General features: G+C 44.9%; 1 protein-coding gene across 6 annotated transcripts in view; it reads right to left on the minus strand.

Moving 5' to 3' along the window:
• Positions 1-13,211, minus strand: part of Fry (FRY microtubule binding protein) — a 394,509-nt gene that overhangs the window by 72,076 nt on the left and 309,222 nt on the right. For all 6 annotated transcript variants that reach the window (XM_076560830.1, XM_076560829.1, XM_076560825.1 and 3 more), the window contains 6 exons: positions 10,756-11,012; positions 9,418-9,564; positions 6,716-6,884; positions 5,481-5,571; positions 2,234-2,316; positions 294-444 (listed from right to left, as the gene is read on the minus strand). In XM_076560830.1, the coding sequence (XP_076416945.1) occupies positions 294-444; positions 2,234-2,316; positions 5,481-5,571; positions 6,716-6,884; positions 9,418-9,564; positions 10,756-11,012 (898 nt within the window). The remainder of the gene's footprint in view (positions 1-293; positions 445-2,233; positions 2,317-5,480; positions 5,572-6,715; positions 6,885-9,417; positions 9,565-10,755; positions 11,013-13,211) is intronic.

A 13,211-nucleotide genomic window follows, 5' to 3' on the forward strand; every position in this document is an offset into this window, starting at 1 on the left:
AGCTGAAGAAGACATTGAAGAGGAGTCCATCTCTTCAAGTTGTGTGCAGTCTAACAAGCATCACTGAATTAGTTTCAAGCTTATATCAAGGGAAAATCCAAAGCATCACAGGCTGATATTTTACTAAACTCTGCTAATATTCTAGGAGCTGGTTGTAAAGTCAGGGAGGCCCCACTGATTTAAAAAGGGACCTCCTTTAGTGAGACCAGGCCAAAGTCCCTCATCTCCCTGGTAGAGAAGCCCAGTGGAAGCAAAGTTCTCATTTCCCTCTGCCTACGCATGCCGCCGCTCACCTGTGCAGTGGCCCGCGTGGAGTGATGGTCTCTGGGAGGTAGTCGACCAAGGGGGCCCAGCATCCTCCAGTGCATGGCATGGGTAAGGGCTGTGGCTGCTTGGCCTCCGTAATAGTTAACAGCCAGCTCGTGTAGGGAGAGATTGGATCATCTGGAGGTTAAGAAAGACAGGCTGCTTTATTTTCTGGGGGAAACAAGACTTGTGTGTACCATAGTTGGTGTTTTTAGAAAGCGTCTTGCGGATGTATGCTTGTCAAAACAACAACTTACTAAGCGTGACTCACATCATCAAATGAGTTAGAATTGGTTGATTATGTAATTATTTGATTAATTATTACTTGATGATTTATAGTTATTCACTATAGAGCAAAGAAAAATACAGATTAAAAAATGTTCAACCATGATTCTTGTGAATGGGAAATGTCTTCAATCTTCCCCATTGCCCAGAAATGAAGTTCTTTTTTAAAAATATATCTATATTATATATAGATATACAAAATTTATTTTTATTTTATGTGCATTGGTGTTTTACCTGCATGTATGTCTGTGTGAGGGCATCAGACCTTGGTTACACACAGTTGTGAACCAACATGTGGGTGCTAGGAATTGAACCCGGGTCCTTTGGAAGAGCAGCCAGTGCTCTTAACTACTGAGTCATCTCTCCAGCCCCTATTTATTTTTATTTATATGCGTGTGTATGCCTGCCTGAACATACGTCTTTGCACCACATGTGTGCAGTTGCCGAAAGAGGCCAGAAGAAGGCACCAGATCCCCCTGGGAATGGAGTTACAGAGGTTAATTAGCTGCTAATATGATGCTGGGACTTGAATCTACTGCTGTTTCTCCAGAGGACCCAGGTTCAATTCCCAGCATCCACATGGCCATTCACAATAATCTAGAACTCTAGTTCCAGGGGAGCTAGCACTCTCTTCTGGCCTCTATGGGTACTGCACACACGTGGTGTCTAGGCATGCATGCTGGCAAAACCCTCATAATGTAAACAATTAGAAATATAACAGTTCTTTAAGAAAGTTCTACAGCACAGACTTGTATCACTGGAGTGTACTTTGTTTCTAGAATTTCTTCAACTCCTAGACAATTTATATTTATACTGACTATATCTACAGAAGCTGCTGAGGCCTCAGACAAAAGCTACGAGCGCATTAATCTTTCTGGTTTATCCAACTGCTCATGGCCTAAAGAAATTCCAGTACAGAGCCATCCCCCAGCTTAGCAAGGGTTTCTGAGAGCATGCCATGGGGAGTTTCAGTGGGAGATCATATCTTAGCCTGGGACTGTAGATATACAAGGTTGAAAACTTAAATTCACTTCCAAGACATTTCCTTTCTTTAAAAAACATTTCTTTAAACAAATTATTTATTTGTTTTTATTAAGTTTGTGTGTGCTCAAGGTGTCCAGGAAAGGAGTTGGATCCCTCAGAGTTATAACTGCAGGCCGCTGTGAGTCACCATGTGGTTGCTGGGAACCGAACCCAGGTCCTCTGTAAGAGCAGCCAGTGCTCTTCAGTGTTGAGCCATCTCTCCAGCCCCCGACAATCGTTTCTTTCTTTCTTTTTTTAAAGATTTATTTATTTATTACGTATAGAGTATTCTGCCTGTATGTCTGCCTGCAGGCCAGAAGAGGGCACCAGATCTCATTACAGATGGTTGTGAGCCACCATGTGGTTGCTGGGAATTGAACTCAGGACCTCTGGAAGAGCAACCAGTGCTCTTAACCGCTGAGCCATCTCTCCAGCCCCCCAACAATCTTTTCAAAGAGCTAATTTCTTACTAGGCTTTCTCCAACTTGGCATCACCATGGAAAAACGCCAAGAATACAGAAGCACGGGACTGGGTAGGCTCTTTGGCCTTTAATAAATGATAAAGAGCCTCTCAGATCTAACCCTGCACCGCTGGAACCCCGCAGCCTTGGGTACTCACTTTTATCTTCATCATACGACCCTCCAGAGCTGTTGCTGTATCTTGACTCCAGGCGAGTGTGGGCTCGGATCACATTGCTAAACCTTCAAAAACAAAACACAGCCAAGAAATGCCAACATGTGTGAATGTGCTCTTGTCCAAAAGCAGGTTCTACAATTTAGTGGTTGACTTTTTCCTTTTTTTTTTTTTTTTTTTTTTTGGTGTGTGCGTAGAATCTTAGTTCTAATGATGGTACTTTTCTTTTTTCCTTCTTTCTCCTCCTCTTTCTTTAGATGGGGCCTCAATGTGTAGCCCTGGCTGGCCTGGAACTCCCCATGTAGACCAGGTTGGCCTTGAACTGACAGAGATTCACTTGTTTCTGCCTCCCGAGTGCTGGGATTGTAGGCCAATGCTGCCTGAGTTGCTATGTTTTTCTTAAAGGACTATTACAGCCATTATACCCGAAACATTTCCCTTTCAGTTGGGAGGGCCAGAGGTCCCCTCTTGCATATAGCAAAAGCCCAAACCTTGGGAGAATAATGAAACTTTACGGTAACGTTGTGCTCCAACCCTACAATCTAACACCTGTTTCAGAACGAAGATGAGCACGATGCTAAATGTCCCTGACGGGACAGGCTCGCCAGTCGGGCAAACCCACTGAGTGGCTGAGCAAGGACAGACACAAAGAAGCAGAAATGCATGCAGCAGTTTCATGAACAATCTGGGGCTGTGGACAAGTTAAAGCTTCCCTCAGAATACTCAGAGAATTTTCAGGAGCGTGAGAGCTGGGAGAGAATGTAACCATATGATTGGAAGGACTTTTTCACATGTCTCTCTTGCGGATTGTTCAGTTAAGGGAAAAAAGCCAGGCTACACTAACGTCACAAGCAGCGTCTCACTTTGCCTCTCATTTTTGACATAAGTATTATTCACCTTACGAATGGGGAAACTGAGGCTTAATGAGGCTACACAACTTGTCTGGTGTCAGCCTTAGGGAGGTGACAGTACAAGGGCACTGTCCACGCCATGATACTTCTGAGTGGGCAGAAACGGAATTTAAGACTGAATGGGGTGTCTGAGGTAACAGACACCCCAAGGATTCTGATATGGTTCGAAAATCAGAATATTGCAATGTGCCTGGTAAATATGTACAATTACTGTGTGTCACTGTGACTCAGTACTTAATCACTAGTTCTACGGCTGTGACCCAGGTGTTTACCCTGAGAACTCCACAAGTGACAAAGAGAGACTAGTAGAAAATATTTTATGCTTTTAAGAAAGTATGTTTTTAACTTGGTTTTTATGGTATGGGCACGTGTTTGCCTGCAATTGTGTCGGCGCACCATGTTCATGCAGTGCCAGTGGAGGCCAGAAGAGGGCGCCGGATCCCCAGGAACTGGAGTTACAGATGGTTGTGAGCCACCATGTGGGTGCTGGGAATTGAATCCCAATCTTCCACAATAGCAGTGTGTGTTCTTAACCACTGAGCCGGCTCTCCAGCCCAGATTTATGCTTTTATCACGTGTTATTATTATGCTTAGATTGAGATCTGTAGGATGCCTGGCTTCTAGATGCCCAAAGCATTTAAATTAGTCCATGCTCATCATTCTGACACAGGCGTGTGGCTCAGAGGAAATATGGCAAAGTATTGGATTTATATTAAATAAAATTTTATGGTGTTAGGAATGGAACCCAGGCCCTCATATGTGCTCGGCAGAAATTCGACCACTGAGGTACATCCCAGCCCCAAATTGGTATATCTATTTATTTTACATGAAAGATTCACAGATGATTCCATCCACTTCTTTTTTTTAATAATTTATTTATTTTTTGTATTTCATGCACATTGCATATATGTCTGTGTGAGATGTCAGATCACTGGAATTACAGACAGTTGTTAGCTGCCATGTGGGTGCTGAGAATTGAACCCGGGTCCTCTGGAAGAGCAGCCAGTGCTCTTAACCACTGAGCCATCTCTCCAGCCCCCCCCCCCCCCATCCACTTCTTTATATGTAACCAAAGCAAAGAGCCAATGTGATGCACAAACATCAGAAAACTCAAGCTGACATGGACGTGTTTCCCTACGTGACTGGTTGGGCTTTTTGTGCTAGGTAACACGGGATGCAGATGCCCTCAGAGGATGTGGACCGTCTTAGGTTTCTATTGCTGTGACAAAGACCACAGTCAAAAGCAACTTGGGGAGGACAGGGTTTATTTTGCTTAGATATTCTGGGTTGTGGTCTATCATCGAGAGAAACCAGCAAAGGACCTCAAGGCAGGATCCTGGGGTCGGGAACTGAAGCAGAAGCCATGGAGTAACGCTGCTTACCGGCTTGCTCTCTGTGGCTTGTTCAACCTGCTTCCTTTCTTTTCTTTCTTTCTTTCTTTCTTTCTTTCTTTCTTTCTTTCTTTCTTTCTTTCTTTCTTTCTTTCTCTCTCTCTCTCTCTCTCTCTCTCTCTCTCTCTCTCTCTCTCTCTCTCTCCCTCCCTCCCTCCCTCCCTCCCTCCCTCCCTCCCTCCCTCCCTCTCTTTCTTTCTTTTTTTTTTTTTTTGGTTTTTCGAGACAGGGTTTCTCTGTGTAGCTTTGCGCCTTTCCTGGAACTCACTTGGTAGCCCAGGCTGGCCTCGAACTCACAGGGATCCGCCTGCCTCTGCCTCCCGAGTGCTGGGATTAAAGGCGTGTGCCACTGCCACCCGGCTGGAACTTGGTTCTTTTTTTTTTTTTCAAGATCGGCAAGCAGGCAACAATTTACTCAAAATGGGAGGGCCAGGGCCCTACAAACCTTTCCAATTAAACAGTTCCATTTGTAACACAAAACCAGTTCCGTAAGTAATTCCATTTTACGTAAACAGTTCCATAAAACAATTCATGAATCACCAGTTAATAAGCATATATGCACACACAAAACTGTATCTTGACTCTAGGTAGAAACAATAAATTTCTTCATTTAAACAGTTCCATTTTTAACCCAATTCCAGAAAACAGGAACTTGGTTCTTTTGAAGCGCAGCTGGTGCTTTTAACCACTGGCCATCTCTCCCACCTCCGTCCAGTGGTTTTTAATGATGCCCAGGTATAAGTGGGACTCAGACACCAGAACACTGTCTTCCTCTCTGATTTTGTGCAGATGCATCTTTAGGGATACATTGGGCAGGGTTGGGAAGTCAGTCTGTGTTCCTACGCATAAAGATGGGCTTTAGTTCCCAAGAATTTAGGAAACTTGGCTAACGTGTGTAGATACCTTTGTCAGCCAAATGCGTGCACTGACCTGTCATCAGACTCTTTCAGGATCTTGCTCTCCTCGGGGTCTGGGAAACTGTCTTGACCGGCGACCACGGTGTTACTGCTGGAGGTGGTCCCTGCAGAGAGGATTAGGAGGCATCAGAGACAGAGCATGCCCAGTGTAACAGGCTCAAGTCGTAGGTAGTTCAGGAAAGGATTCCCTGTACAACCCCACGCTTAACAGTCTTCATATCTTCCGTACCATCTCAGAAGTCCACAGCAGAGTTCTAGACACCTGCTTTGGCCAAACCTAATTCCTTCTCCCTCATAAAACGAGTATAACATTCTTAGAAGTTTCTAGTCTCAGGTCAGGACCTTATACAGAGGTGAGTCTGCTGCAGCTAGGTCAGAATTTCTTTTATCACTGCCACTTTAGACACGGCTACACCGCCCAGGCTGGCCTCAGTTTATGACCCAGCTTCCTCTGCTTCTCCAGCACTGGGATTACAGGCAGGTGGCATTGTATCGAGCTCTGTTAGGGTTTCTGGGTCCAGGAATTATTCAACTAATGGTATGTAAAGAAAGCTAAGTCTTTTCCTGACCCCTAGGTTAGTGTCTCTCTGAAAACAGACAAACAAACACAGAAACCAAGACTTCACTAAGAAGTAGGATAAAGAGAGAGCCCAAGAGAGTAAGAGAAGTCAGGGTGAAGACAGACTCGTATTAAGTTAGTGGAAGGGAAGCCTCAGGAGATCGAGGGAAGCAGTTAGTATATATTTCATGAAATGAACAGATACTAATTGATGGAAAGAAATGACACACTGTGAGCATCTGTTATTCAGAATTCATGGGGTCAGGAATGTTTCTGATTTTAGCTCTTTTGGATTTGGGGGTGTCTGTGTACGTTTGATGGAACTGTCTTAGGGGTGACACAAATCTAAGCATGACATTCAGTTCTGTTTTATGTGACCTTTACACACAGTGTTTAAAGGTAGTTTTTTTTTTTTTTTTCTCAAGACAGGGTTTCTCTGTGTAGTTTTGGTGCCTGTCCTGGATCTCGCGCTGTAGACCAGGCTGGCCTCGAATTCACAGAGATCTGCCCGGCTCTGCCTCCAGAGTGCTGGGATTAAAGGTGTGTGCCACCACTGCCCGGCCTTCAGAGAGCTATTCTTAAGCCATCTCTTAAATGAACACATTGCCAGGAAAATGAATAGTAAGACCCGCTCAAACCTGTTCAGTGCGCTGCCTGACAAGGTGTGAGCCCAGGTGGCCTGTCCCTACCTGAAGCAGCGGCTGAGGCCTTGCTGCTGGCTGTGAATCGATAGAAAGGTGGATTGTCACAGTGCTGGACGATGGGGTTCACTGGCTCCGTCTGCTGCAGCTCAAAGAGAAGTTCTTCCATTGTCTGGATGGTGTTGTTCCGGCACAAGTATATTGCCACCTTTTTGATCTAGGAAGAAGAAGGTAAAGGAGGATATATTTGCCATCGGAGCTCTGGGCTGGAGACTCACTCATCTCGGAACACACTGTCATCTGGCACTGTTAATCTGACAACTAACCTTTGCTATCCTGGGGTGATCTTAGTGTTGGGGTTCAAACCTCACTACACAGGTTCTGCAGACCGCAAGAATATATTACAGAGATTCAGTTGGATATTAAAGCATCCAGTTTTTAATATGTCAGCTGTCTTCAGCTATGAAATTCTTGTGTGTCCAAATACTCTAGACCATTTTGGCAAACAGCTAAGCTTCTCCGACACTGTTCCACTAGGTACGAACTCCCCCGCTGGGCCTAGGAGACCAGCAGGCTCCTAGATAGATGCACAGCTTTGTTTCCTGTGCAAATGAAGCACAGACCATCCCCTTCCTCCATGCCTGGGGGCACGGCAGGGAGATTGACTGAGGACAGTAGGGTTTTTACATAACCAGGTGCAGTAAGGACTGGAGGAATTCCAGAGGGAGAGACCGAACCATGGCCAGAGAGAGGAGAGGAAGACAGAGGTTCTGTAGAAGGTAAAGCAGATCTCTTGTAGAGTTTATCAGGGCCAGAGGTAAGAAGCCAGGATAGAGATGGAGGAGGAAGGAAGAGAGGATGAAGATCAGGTCAAAAGCACAGGAGCTTCCTAAAACTATGAGGACAGGAAAGCTGGGCACAGAGAGGAGCTGAGTGTGAGGACGGGGCTGAAGCTGTGTAGACAGAATTTTGTCCTAGAGGAATAAAGTTTACAGACCAAAGAGCGTAGTGTATGTAGGTGTCCCTCAGTGTCTTTCCAGGACTGTGGGAGGAATTTTCTCGGGGCAGGAACTTGGGGAAATTCCGCTATGCATTACACAGGTACGTTCATGAGTAGCTTAATTTTTAAACCATTACTTTTAAGGTGAACTAAGTCAATTTAAGCCAAAAACATTGCAAGATTTCACTGGCATCTGGTGGCACAAGGTACTTCTATGACAAAAATGATTTTATTGTGTCCACTCTGGGAAAAATCACTGCTTTTTTTCTTTAAAAAAACTAAAAATGGAGTACAGTCTCCTCCTGTGGTGGTTTGGATGAGAACCCTAGTCTGGTATGTTTGAATGTTTGGTCCCCAGTTGTTAGAACTGTTTGAGAAGGATTAGGGGGTGGGGACTTGTTGGAGGAGGTGTGTCACTGGGGGTGGGCTTTGAGGTTTCAAAAGCCCATGCCAGGACCGCGTCTCCCCTTTTTCTTCCTGCTGCCTGTGGATCCGGTTGTAAAGCTCTCAGCTACTGCTCCAGCCAGCACCACATCGGTCTACTTCCTGCCGTGATGATCACGGGCTAACCCTCTGAAACCGTAAGCAAGTCCCCGATTAAATGCTTTCTTTTATGAGAGTTGCCCTGGTCATGCTGTCTCTTCATAGCAGTAGAACAGTAACCAGGACACCTCTCATCTCCTTTGTCTGTGAAGTGTCAGGTTTTAAAAACAAGAACAATGTGTCATCTAAGTGCAGGCCCCGATATCTAACCCCTACAGCCATGTGCTGCAGCAGGGCCAAAGCAGCTCAGAACAACAGGGAGTCAGAAACTAACAAAAACACACAGAGAGGCCAAGTGAGTCTGTGAGAAACTGACGTCGGTCAGCTGATCCACCACCCTCGAGTACAAACAGAATAAACCATAACAATATCTCTGCTTTGCTTTCTCTCCCATCACCTACTATTGGAAAGACAAATCTAGCTGGGGCTGGAGAAGGGGCTCATTGTTTAAGAGCACTGGATGCTTTTGGGGAAGATCAGAGCTCAATTCCCAGCACCCACATAGTGGCTCACAACCATCTGTAACTCCAGTTCTAGGGGATTCAGTGCCCTCTTCTGGCCTCCATGAGTACTGCATGCACACTGTGCACATACATGCATGCAGGTAAACTCTCATCCACCTAAAATAAAAATAAATAAATCTTTCTTTCTTTTATTTTTTTCCTGGAGCTGAGGACCAAACCCAGGGCCTTGTGCTTGCTAGGCAAGCGCTCTACCACTGAGCTAAATCCCCAACCCCTAAATAAATCTTAAAAGAAGAAGAAAAAGGAGAGGGAGAAGAAGAAGAGGAAGAGGAAGAAGAAGACCCCAGGTCTGCTGTCTTTTAATTTTGTTTCAATAATGTCAAGATGCAAATCAGAAGCATTTTTTTGTTAGTAATGATGTGATCTTTTACATTTGGCTTCTTTTGTATTGGTGCTGTTTATAAAGGAAGCTTTGATAACTGTCAGAAAAATCATCCTTAGTTCACAGGTGCCTGTATCCTGTAACTTAATCCGAGGGGTGACAGGTGCCTCTGACAGTAGCACCTGAAGCCCGCGTTAGAAGAAAGGAAGAAAGAGCTTTTGTGTATCACCTGGACGAGCCCCTGCAGGGGATCTGCAGGATTTGGAAAGCAGACCTCTGTTGTAGCAGGATTTAAGAGTATGAGTTGCAAATAGCAGGGGGGGAGCCCCATCAGGAAAGGACACTCCTGGACATGACTTACATAGGGCAGGAGGACGGTGTCGCTGCTGACCCCGCACAGACTGATGAGGAACTGGAGCGTGATTCTCAGGTTGTTACTCCATTTCTCGTTGTTGGCCAGCGCATTCCAAGCATTTTCCATTTCTGGTCCTGGGACTTCATCGCCATACTAACACAAACGAGAGAAAGCAGCCATCATGAGTGTGTGCAGAACGCAAGTTGGTTTGAAGGTTATGATTAGTAAAAATCATTAGGAGGGGAAAATGAACATTCAATAAAAAAAATACCATTTTTTGGGGTGGAGAGCAATTTATAAATTCATAGATCTGTTACATAAAGTACCTACATAAGCATTTTTTAAAATGATAGGCCATTTCCCCCAAAACATGTGATATCTATCTATTATCTATCTATCTATCTATCTATCTATCTATCTATCTATCTATCTATCTATCTATCTACCATCTGTTTATGTATGTATGTATGTATGTATGTATGTATGTATGTATGTATCTATCTATCTATCTATCTATCTATCTAAAATTTGCATCACAACCCCTCCATTCTTTAATTGCAGTGCTGGGCATGTGAACCCTGGGCTTTTTGCATATAATACAGGAGTTCTACTCCAAGAGACATTGCCAGTTCTCATCATAACACTTTTTGAATTAAAAAAAAATGTGTGTGTGTGTGTGTGTGTGTGTGTGTGTGTGTGTGTGTGTGTGTAACAGCTCTAGCTGTCCTGGAACTCCCTCTGTAGACCAGACTGGCCATGAACTCACAGAGATCTGCCTGCCTCTGCCTCCCAAGTGCTGGGATTAAAGGTGTGCGCCACCATTGCCTGGCTTCCATAACCATTTTTTAAATGCATCAAACACATTATTTTTATTTTCTTATTTTTTAAAGCAAATGATGATGGCCAGGTTTACCAGCTCTCTGAACCCACACTTACCTACTTACAAAATGATTGCTAACTCACAAAATTATCAGACTAGAAAATAGGAATAGAATCCAGGTCCTCTGCAGGCACAACTGAACCAGGAGTGTGTTACATGAATGCAGTATTATGTTTCTCTACTAAATACTGAAAAAACAGGAAGTTTATCCTAGCAACATCATAACCCCCCTTTTCGTTTTTAAAACAGGGTCTCATGTAGCCCAGGCTGGCCTCAAACTCACTCTGTAGCCAAGGATGGTCTTGCCCTCTAGACTCTCCATGTCTGGCATTGTAAATATTTGTAAGTAGAGAGAGAGTTCAAAGGCATTCAGTGTACCGGTAAATGTCATTTTGTTGGGTTTGTGGCAAAGGTCTTATGAGGCCAGGGCTTTGCTACTGGTGGAATCGTGCTAATTGAGTTACCTTGGCTGTCATGTACATGAGGTTATTCAGGACCAGTGACGTGGCCTCTGGAGAGCCCCAGCCATTCCCTTTTAGCCCATGAGAGGCGGTCACTTCTCCTTCCCGGTCCTTGACCTCGTCCTCAGGGCTGCTGGGACTTGACCCTGGGAGTAGGAGTCGGCTGTCCACCAGTTCAATGTTGTGTAGCCATGGCAGCAGGTAGGTGAGCATGATCTGTCGTCCATTTGGGTGTGTCGTGGGGAATCTCTGGCTCACCTCTGAAGAGACAGGGCAAAGGAGAGTTACATGTTACTCTCCAAAACAAACTCAACAGGAACACCAGTGTACTGGTCCAACAGCAGTTTGCACTCACGAAGAGGATTACCATATGTAATAGCTATCGGGGTCGCAGTATCACAAAGGTAAGGCTCACCCCAATCCCTGTGTACAGGACGGTGTCTCAGGGGCAGGGCAGGCTGGTAGGAAGCCCCACAAGTTCAAACACACTGTTAGTGGAAAGGGAGTAACAAAGTGTACAGAATAAGGACCTGGGGATGGGTCATCGGGACATGTGGTAAATCCCATCTCCGCCATATACTGGCTGCGTGGGTGGCTGTGTGACTCAGCCACTTAGGTGACCTCTCTGCTCTTCCATCTGCTGCTCAGGAAAATAAGAGCCACCCCCTACGCACAGCTGCTAGGGATGGAGACCCCAGCACACTCCAGGGCAGTCTCAGCACGGAGCCTGCCTCCTGGCAGGGTCGCTCTTTCTAACCTTGTGGCTTACAAAGTGTCTCCCATGTGATTTAGTTGTTATAAAGAGAGATGGGAAGCCCCACAAGCGATAAACTCATGTATGGTGTCTTTTTGGCAATGGCCAAGCATGCAGGAGGGCCACCAAGTGCTACACTTGACTCTGCGAGCTATGGTCCCTGGCCCTGGGCACAGTTGTAGCTTTATGTCAGTCAGCGATTATAGCCTCCATTCTGTTGTTTTTCTTGCTTCTTTTATTATTATTATTATTATTATTATTATTATTATTATTATTATTATTGTTTTGTTTTTCGAGACAGGGTTTCTCTGTGAAGCTTTGTGCCTTTCCTGGAACTCGCTTTGTAGCCCAGGCTGGCCTGGAACTCACAGAGATCCGCCTGCCTCTGCCTCCCAAGTGCTGGGATTAAAGGCGTGCGCCACCACCGCCCGGCCGCCTTCTTTTTTTTTATTATTTAAAACAATTTTTAAATTTAAATATATTTTATCACATTCTTCTCCTCACCCGTGTGGACTACTCCTTTACACCGTATGAATATATGTCACTGTGATAGGTTTAATGAAGAAGCTGACTGGCCTAAAGCTAGGCAGGATAAGGCTAGGCGGGAGAATCAAACTAAGAGGACGATAGGAAGAAGAAGGGCGGAGTCTGGGAGTCCTGAGGAGATGTGGGGAGAGGCAAGATGTACTCGCTACGCTGAAAGAAGGTACGGCCACATGGCAGAGGGTAGATAAGAAATATGGCCTAAATGGTAAGAGCTAGTTAAGAACAAGTCTAAGCTATCGACCCAGCATTTATAATTATTAACAAGTCTCTGTGTGGTTATTTGGGGAGCCTGCTGGCAGGACAGAGCTGACTGTGGGACAGAGGAAGTCTGCCTACACACCCAAGACCTCCAGATCCTTCCCCCTCACTATCCACCCAGCTTTAAATTCCTTCTCAAAACAAAACAAAACAAAACAAAACAAAACACACCAAAAGCCCAATACAACAACAATCCCCAAACCAAGAAAACAAAATAAAACCACATTCTCCTTCAAAAAACAAAACACTAAACTGCTGTAACTAAATACACACACACACACACACACACACACACACACACACACACACACACACACACACACAAAGACCCTGTGGAGTCCATTATATGTTGATCAACTACTCCTGAACATGAGGCCTGTCCTGGAGCGGTTGATATAGCCAGGGTCACTCTATAGGAGAAAACAGATTTTCTCTCTCAGCAGGTATAAATGACAGCTCCGTTGTTGACCTTTACCTTAGTGGGTAGGTTTCCATTCCTTCATTCATTTGAAAAATATAACAAAATGAAATACAGTAATATAAAACAAAATCGATCACACTGAAGTTGGGCAGGACAAACCAACGGAAGGACAAGAGCCCGAGAGAAGTCACAAGGATCAGAGATGCACTTGTTCACACACTCAGGAGTCTCATAAAAACACGGGAATCTAGTACAGTAGAACCCTACTAAAATCTGTACACATCTGAAGGCAACTGAAACAAAATAGTTAAATCGTAGGGAAGACAGGGTCCCAGTTGGCCATCTCTTGTCACCAAATGAAACTCCCAGTACTGGGATTAGGTTACATCTAATTGAGTTGTTGGCCAAAGGGGCCCCATGAGAATCCCCAAACAGCCCAGGCTGTTGCCAAGACTATAGGTTGCTCTCCACAAACGGACG

The sequence above is a fragment of the Peromyscus maniculatus genome, chromosome 23 (genome assembly GCF_049852395.1).
Source record: "Peromyscus maniculatus bairdii isolate BWxNUB_F1_BW_parent chromosome 23, HU_Pman_BW_mat_3.1, whole genome shotgun sequence".
Lineage (NCBI taxonomy): Eukaryota > Metazoa > Chordata > Mammalia > Rodentia > Cricetidae > Peromyscus > Peromyscus maniculatus.